This window comes from Bradysia coprophila, unplaced genomic scaffold, assembly GCF_014529535.1.
Source record: "Bradysia coprophila strain Holo2 unplaced genomic scaffold, BU_Bcop_v1 contig_70, whole genome shotgun sequence".
Taxonomy (NCBI): Eukaryota; Metazoa; Arthropoda; class Insecta; order Diptera; family Sciaridae; genus Bradysia; species Bradysia coprophila.
In genome coordinates, this window is record NW_023503941.1 from 3,983,436 (window position 1) to 3,992,052 (window position 8,617).

The 8,617-nt window shown below is 42.3% G+C and overlaps 1 protein-coding gene across 2 annotated transcripts; it reads left to right on the forward strand.

Moving 5' to 3' along the window:
- The first annotated feature begins 3,740 nt into the window (after positions 1–3,740).
- On the forward strand, positions 3,741–8,345 carry LOC119083774 (uncharacterized protein CG5098). 2 transcript variants are annotated; one of them, XM_037193559.1, is made up of 6 exons: positions 3,741–4,591; positions 4,661–4,848; positions 4,927–5,110; positions 5,183–5,261; positions 5,374–7,076; positions 7,483–8,345. In XM_037193559.1, the coding sequence occupies exons 1-6, from the start codon at positions 4,400–4,402 to the stop codon at positions 7,903–7,905; spliced, it is 2,769 nt and encodes a 922-aa protein (XP_037049454.1). In that variant the 5' UTR covers positions 3,741–4,399; the 3' UTR covers positions 7,906–8,345. The 2 variants fall into 2 exon arrangements, with proteins under 2 accessions (XP_037049454.1, XP_037049455.1); XM_037193560.1 differs by having other exon boundaries at positions 4,927–5,106; positions 5,182–5,261.
- Positions 8,346–8,617: the final 272 nt, after the last annotated feature.

Below are 8,617 nucleotides of genomic sequence, written 5' to 3' on the forward strand. Positions count from 1 at the left end.
CGATAACAGATCCATCCGATATGGAAATCTTCATCGGGCGGACGTATTCGTAATTGTGCCATTGACTTTCACAGGATTAATTGTCATGAACGGCATTCTGTCGCTCTTGAAGAGCTACCTTACAACACCAATTTATCAGCCACAAATCCAAACAATTCCAGATCTGTACAAGGCCTCAATTCCGATTGTGGTCAATGAAATCGAATGGGAAGAAAAAACTATTAAAATTTTGGAAGACATTACCAAGCATGGTGGTTGGAGTGACAAAGTTCAAGGGACAACTCTGCCGCAACTAAGAAACGAAATACAGACGTTCAACAGTTCCAAAGCCTTTCTCGTGTACGATGATGAGGCGCCAGTATATATAGCAGCACAGAAGCTACTAGGCTTGAAAGCGTATCATTTGTTGAGTGAAAGCTTTATCGGTTATCAGCTGGTATCGTTCAAAATCAGTTCCGAATACCCATTCATTGAGCAAATAAACAACATAATCCACTGGTTGAATGGTGCAGGATTGATCGACAAATGGATGAGAGAAAACACTAAAAGTGTGATGAAAATAATGTTGGAAAGAATTCTCAGTAATCAATATAGGGCCGAACCACAGTCGGACATGGGGAAATTTTCGATACCAACTGTTGTTTGGTGTGGTTGGATTTCAAGCATAATTGTTTTCATTTGCGAAATTATTTGGAACAAAGTCAAGACTCGCAAGTTCATTGTTTCAATATAAAATTTCGGACAAACCAATACCCTCTCTAGCAACCAAACTTCGTTTTGACGCAGTCAAAATACCACCTTATTTTGACAAATTTGACACTGACTTTTTTTGTAATGGAGTTACCGCGCCGCGCTTTTTTTTAAAGCAATATCGACGTCACACGAAAAAGACAAATTTTAAACTTTCTTTCATTTTTGCACACCAAACTGACGGAGCAACACACAAAAAAAGACATCACAATCACAAATTATTGACTTTCGAACACCAAAACGGTGACAGTAGACGTAATATTTTCAACACAAAAAAGGTCATCGCTGCTCATACTTCATTTAATTTATTTTTAAAAGTGTAAAATTTTCTGTGACAGCGCACACTGTCAATGTTTACCACCTTATTTTTTATAGTTTGGTTGCTAGAGAGGGTATTGGACAAACAGTTGGCTTCTTTGGGTTCGAGGACTTCGCGAAAATCTTCAACGAAACATTCAAGTGGTTATTCGGTAAATGTTCACCTAACAAAACGTTTTATGTTAAATCCAAAATCAAGGTCATAAATAGAATCAATATTTGCACGTCAAATCTTAATTTCTTTTATAGAGAAATAGGTTTCTTCCAAGGTCGTTCAAAATGTCAATCGTCATCCACAGAGAAGCCACCACAAACTCACTTTGAAGATTTAACGAACAAATTTGTTTAAGTTGCGGTTATGTTTGCTTCTGTGGATGACGGTCAGTTGTTTTCGGCCTGTCAAAATTCGTTTTTACCGTACGATGGAAGAAACCTATATCGAGACGTCGAGCCAAAATCCTATTCATCGAAAGCAGAGAAATGATAACAGAGGGCGTTGCTGCCGCTTCACTGGCTGTTATCATTTCTCTGATCGAAAGGAAACGAATTATTGGTTTAAAAAAAACCGATATTGTCAGTTTAAGGTCCGTAGCCCGATCACTTTGTGCTCACCATTCATTGGTAAAACATTTCTGACGGAAAAGTGGATGATACCTCAGATTCAGGGTTTTGTTTATAATTTGCCTTACCAACCATAGCTGCAGGTCTGTTCGAAGGTTATTTAAGATGTCAAGTAAAACACGCAACACGCTGTAGCTGCTGATCGACCATCCGATTTTCCTAAAATACGAATATCAAAAATAGTGTGCGATCTGTCAAATGAAAGGTATCGACGAGTCGAATCAGAAATATTTCAGTTCTAGGAAAATCTGGCTGACCGATCAGTAGCTATTGGCGAGAATGAAAGCACAATAGCGTCTTTTACCTGTTTTGCACTAGTTTTTCAAGCATATCTCTGGATGTTTTGCCTTGAGAAAGGTATGCGATATGTCAAATGAAAGGTGTTGATAAGATGAGACAAAATATTTAATTATTAAGATAATCGGTTTTGTACATACAACAGTTAGTAGCTATTGGCGAGAAAGTATGAAAAGCTGCAAATTTTCCTACTTTTCCTGTTTTCCCGCACCTCATTCGTTTTCGGCTTGTCAAAAATCGTTTTTACCGTGCGATTGAACAAACCTAGAAGGGTGGATTTTGAGGCGAATGTCACAACAGCGAATTCTAAGAAAAATAAAATTTGTATTTTTTACCGCTACATGTTTATTGCAAGGCCTTATAAAATGTCAAATTTCATCCATACAGACAACTAAAAGATTTCATTTTGCAAAAAAGTAGATTGTCAAAATATGAAAAATGTTTGGAACATAACAAGCAATGTCAATAATTTCACCTTGAAAGTATAATTTTGAAGTGAAACGACAATATTTCGGAAATCTATATAACCTCACTGTTTTGTTGTTATACAAATTATTAAAACATCCTTTTCCACAACAGACCGACATTTTTCATCTGTCAATCGAAATTATAACGGCAGCTCAAATTTCGACAAAAAAGGCATAGGTTTGTTCCAAATAACTGTAATCCCGAACTTTGACAACATGTTAACATAACCTAAACGTCAACAAATTTCTTCGTAAATTTGTCGTTACAATTTTCGTCAACCTAAAAGTTGAGGTTAAGTAGCATTCTGTCGATGAAATTTGACAGTTCGAAGTGCAATTGGAACAAACCTACAGGACCTATAGTGTCAAGTGATATATGTAAATGCATGCATTTGTAGCACGCGAATATTCGCATCGCGTCCTTATATAATTACCGCTTTACCATCTTAATTAACGAACTATACTAGTTCCAAGCAGAGATGAGTCGGTTATCCGAAAAACCGATGATTTCGGTTCGGTATAGACCGAACCGAAAACTTAGATTTTCCACCAAAATCATATAAAATGAAGCTAGACTCGTGAAAATAGATATGGTTGACCGAAAAAACTGTAATGGTGTTTTATTTTTCTTAATTTTGAAAAAAAAAAATTCAAAAAGTACTTGAGCTGCTTAGGATCAACAGGAATCTCGGTTTTCAAAATTATTTCACCCATTCACCTTTCGAAATCTTTATTTCATTTTCCAGCCGTTTCAAGCCGGCTTGAGCCGTGTTTTTGGCACCGGCTCGGCTGCGACGCGGCTTGCTCAAAAATGGCCGGCGGCGGCTTGATCGGCGGCTTATTTTCGGCGGCGCTCATGCCTGACGTGAAGACCAAATTTCTGAAAGATCAGGTTAAGACAACCACGAAGGCGGGTGACACCGAATTTTATAAACGCACTCACTGCAGATAGTTTGCGAAATCAACTTGGAGAAAATATTTTTTTTTTGGAAAATTCAGAATTTTGTTTTTGTCAAGTTGTATTTTTCATATAAACGCAGGTTGTGTCACACAACTTGTGTGTCACCGCCTTCGTGATCAACTCAGAGTTGTCTTAACCTGTTCTGTCAGAACCTTGTATTTTGTGGCAGGGTTATTAGACAACATACCAAATTACCATATCATCTAACTCATCATCGATGGAGGACTCATCAGAGAAATTATAAAAAGTGAAAATTGAACGAACACCTTTAGTCCCACCCAAAAAAATCTGTTGAACTTGAATCTGCTTTATCGCACGTTCGACGCCATGATGATTTTTTTGGCATTCCAATAACTGATGTTAAAATCATTTTAGAAATTGTTTCAAAGTCGCTTAAAAAAGTCAGTAATCACACCCCGACCCCGCACATAATCCAAATACTAACCACACACAGCATGATCAATCGGAATACCAGCGTCTTGTGATAAATATTGGGACATTAGTGATAATTATATGTGGAAAGTTACCGACAAGTCGCTGAGTGAACAATTGTGCACGAAATTTGTCCATCCGAAGGAAAAGATCGATTTTTTGTTATTTTTTTTTCCTCTCACCGGAACGTTTGGCATTGAAGTGGTTCGGGTTGAGTGTAGTTTTTAACCGATGTTTTCGGACGATTGATGTTTAGTGGTAAATGAAAAACACCTGAGTCGACTACCGTTGTTTTGAAATTGGAAAAAGAAAGAAGAAAGAAAAGGACACTGCCGTGTGTGTCTACTTCGATTCTGTTGGGCAGGCAGTTTACGCGCGGCGAACCGTTTTTTCGAAAGTGTTTACAAATCCGATGGACCGTACACATCAGCTACGCAGACACTAAACTTCCATTCGAGTGAAAATATGTGAATCAACCGACACTGAACAGCTGACGCGAAACGGCAAACATTTCGGAACACAATTTCCTGCCAACCGAAACCACACTGTTGCAATGTCCGGCCATAATCCGCACAATCGATTGGGCCAACCGAATGCATCGTTCAATTTGCAAGTGCCATTCATTCCCCGACAACCGCAACTCGCTCACGTCCACATGAACGATTCGATATTGCGATCGTCCCCGTTGAACTGGCATCAGTCGGACGCGGCGTTTCTCAATTACATGAGCACGCAGCACAAAACGGTCGGTACTCCGGTTGCAATGAGGTCCGGTTGTTCGATCGATTTGAAACTAATTTCGTTTACTCCACAGCCGTTGGATCTGAATCCGTTTGTACGACCGCCCGTGGCTAATGCGTTCGGAACTGTAGATCTGAGCTTTCCAGCACATCATAGACATAATTCAACGCCGTCACCACATAATGTCAATAATACTGCGGTGTCGGACACGGCTCCATTGGAATTTCCGTCACCATACTCGTCAAAGTCAATGTTGAACAGGTACGTTGCGCACCGTTTCAATTTTTAGTTTTTAGTTTTTCGTGTGCCCCTCCACTGACGAACAATCCGAATTTCCAGTTCGACCGCTCTTCCAAGTCCGAATAGCGTGAAAGACGTTATGAGCAATGGCACCACCGACAAAATTGCCAACAATGGCAGTGAAAAGTTGACCGGTTCGGATGCAGTGACACCGTCTAATCTCACAACCGGCTTATTTGTGGCTCATCATCTGAACGATGCGACCAAGAACAGTGGCTGGAATGTAATGCAGACCGTTTGGTAATTGATGAATTGCAAAAATTTTGAATTTTTTTTCCCTTTGTTTCGCCCGCAGTCATCGACACCTCACAATGAACCAATCGAACTGATCAAGGAGAAAATACTGAAAAATTTCCAGGAACTCATCGAGCGAAGTAAGTGAATGGCAGCGATGTGAACCGGTTGCACTACTTACGCTTCCAGCCCATCACTTGCTGTCGTTGTTGTGCGTAACCGATGATTCATTCTTACTCTTTCCTCTTTCAGATGCAACGACGGAATCATCACTTTTACTAAATCCAGCCGCTTCCATATTGGCCGGCCTACCTCCTAACTCATCCATAAACAATAACACCAGTGCTCAACGACTGGGCGAACTTCCATCGTCCAATCACGCCAATACCTCAAATAGTCATAATACATCGAGAGACAGCCAAGCGACTACGTCGAACGACGACAGTGTGGACTCGAATGCTGGCAAAAAACGTCGACGCAGAAAACCGAACAAAACGTGCCGGTTGTCGAACAATGACAACGGCACCGATGACGACGATGGTGGGGTTAAGACTAACAAACATTCGGACACTTCCACAACCAACGAATTGCCGATCGATGCTAGGCTAGCGGACACTGTACCGAATGTGATGAATAACGGTTCGAAAGTTGGAACTGAATCGAGTGCAACGGTGAGCAGTGAATGTGAAAAACAATTGGCTGGACCACCGCGTGCATCGTTGGAGTCGTCGCACAGTGTTACTAATGCAGATACTAATGTTACTAATGATGGAGCAAGGGATGGTAGCTCCTCGGCTACCGACAGTCGATCGGTGGAGTTTTCCTCACCGGTGACGAGAAAGCGTAGATCTGTCAGTCGACTGAGCAGTCCTAATGAGATGAGTCAAGACAATAATAGCAACGGTAGCAATTCATCCAATCAACGACGGCCGGGTAAACGAAAATTGGACGTCGATGCCGATTGTGAGACCATTGACAAGATAGCGGCGATGATAGCAAGTCCCGAATTTAATCCGAAAAATGGTCAGTCGACGCCCGTGCCAACGAGCTCGAATGTTCCGACGTTGGAAAATGGCCCTTCGAAAGACGTTACCGATGCAAAGGAAGCGTCAGCACAGCCGGTTGATCAGAAGGATCAACGGTTCGTCGATGTCGAGATAAAGCTGGAAGAAATGTTCGCCGGGATTGAGGACGACGTCGATCGAACGAAAGTGAAGAGCACAAAACTGGAAGGTTGCAAAGAGTTGCGCGTGGCCATCGAAAGTCTTGGTTCACTGGAAGCGATCATTCCCAAAATGGAGAAGAAGAAAAAGGGAAGACCGAAATTGAACAAGAACACGGCGACCACCTCTTCCGCCGCCTCCGATGAAACGGATCACAAAGCTAAAAAGCCCACGAAAAGACTGCCAAAAACGAAAACAAAAAAGGGAAAAGGAAAGAAGGCCAACAGCAAACCCGTCAAGGGCAACTGCAGCACCGGTGCTACGGACAATAATAAGAAAACGAAAATCAAAGAGGAAACACCGGACACCACATCGAAATTCCGCGGCCCATTCATCCACGTCAAAACGGACGGTTCGTCAAACGTTGTCAACGCACCGATCACCGAGGAAATTGCCGAAAATAAGGCGAAAGTGAAGAAGACGCTCACCAATCCGAATCACAACGATCGCAGTAAAATCCGTGGCCTACATGTGAGCACGCTGAGCATGAAATATGATGCGTCCACAACGGACAAATCGTGGATGTGCGTGTTCTGTAAAATGGGACCGCACAAATGCGGTTTGGGCGACCTGTTCGGGCCGTACATTCTGTCGACGACCGGCGAGGACTTCGAACTCAGCCAAATAGATCCGGCCGAAGATGCGTTCAAAAGTAAAAAGACGAAGGCCAACACGATCCAAAAGCGAACGTTACCAGCGACTGCAGTTGGTGGAGCAGCTCCAACCGGACACGTAAGTTTTTTATTTCAAATTTATTTGCTGGTGCTACCCTTTACTGTCCAAGCGTGTCCTTAGTATCTCGAGAATCTTCTGTAGTTACACGGCATTGCACTGCTCTTGTATGACCAATTGTGGGCTATGTCCTCTCGAGTATTAAGACTAGTAGAGACTGAGGACTTTCGGAGCGTAGCAACTCCTCGAGCGAGAAGATTTCTCGAATGTTTCCAAACCTAGTGAGTTCCAAGCCTTTCACTCCTTATACTCCCACTTGAAGTTCGGAGCCTGAGCGTTGCCTTGAAGTCACATTCTTTGAAGAACCAGATGACATCATGAACGGTTCTGGCACAATCCGGCTCTGGTGCTTGGCTCAGTTCGCAGGTTCATCACAATTTCACTCACATTTTCTCCTTCCCAACAGAAACGCAAACGCAAGGCCACCGAACCAATTCCATCCACATCAACAAACTCATCGATCCATTCACAATCCAGTTGTGGCACCGATGCGGTCGACATATTTGAAGGCATGACCAAAACGACGGACACATCGTACGAGGTGTGGGTGCACGGTGACTGTGCCGTTTGGTCGAACGGTGTCTATTTGATTGGACCGCGAATCGTCGGTTTGGATGCGGCCGTATGGGGCAGTACACGATACCGGTGCAGTGGATGCCAAAACTACGGCGCGATGTTGTGTTGTTTTAAGCGCGGTTGCGGTGATGTGGCGCATGTGCCGTGTGCGCGGAAAGCAAAATGGAATTTGAGCGATGAAAATTTCCAAATTTTGTGTGATAAACATTGCGAGAGAACGGATAAAATTGAGACTGTGAAGCAGACGGCGTAGTGTTTCTCGACGGGTTAGGTAATTTCGATTGTAATTTTTTCGCAAACAAAACAAAACCAATTTTTTTTGAGTTCAAATTTCTCTCATTTTAATGTTTCAAAATGCGGGCTTGCCACGTCAGCACTCACATATTATTGAACACTCCGAAAAATGACGCATGAGATTTAGCTCCTCCGAATTACCAAAGCCACTTGACCCAAACTCCGAATGTTCAACTCACATTTTTGTTGGTAAAATTTACCGGCTGCTCGAAGCGTAGCCTATTACCGTGTCATTGATTTCGTGATCTTTGTTTCGTTACTCCGAATTTCGTGAGACATTTATCGTGAGATATTTCAAGGCCTTCGGGGAATGACTCAAGGACTACTAGTGTTTGAGTCATTTTTCGAAGATAATTTTCTGATGACCTTTAGTTTCCGTTGCAGTTGTTTCAAACAAAAAATTTGTAAAAAATGACATTGAGTCGTTGCTTTCGGGCAGTGTCGGATTCAGTGAGTACAGGAGACATCCATTAGTCGCCGTTCGAAATTCACGTAACATTAGTTCAACGGAAGGAAGACAACAAACATCTGCCGACCCACTCATGAGTCATTTTTGTTCCTTTGCGACAAATGAACTGTCGTCAGGCCATTGAGACCAATCAGCTTACTGTTTATCCGACCGCCATCGAAAATCGCTCTGAAAAATTTTTGCTTTTGCTTTTCGTACTCAG

Bases quoted from the DNA above. Each gene is read 5' to 3' on its own strand.
- LOC119083774 (XM_037193559.1), top strand. From the start codon at position 4,400: ATGTCCGGCCATAATCCGCACAATCGATTGGGCCAACCGAATGCATCG. The intron at 4,592-4,660 runs GTCGGTACTCCG...TTTACTCCACAG, and splicing joins TGAGCACGCAGCACAAAACG to CCGTTGGATCTGAATCCGTT. The intron at 5,111-5,182 runs GTAATGCAGACC...TTTCGCCCGCAG, and splicing joins CCAAGAACAGTGGCTGGAAT to TCATCGACACCTCACAATGA.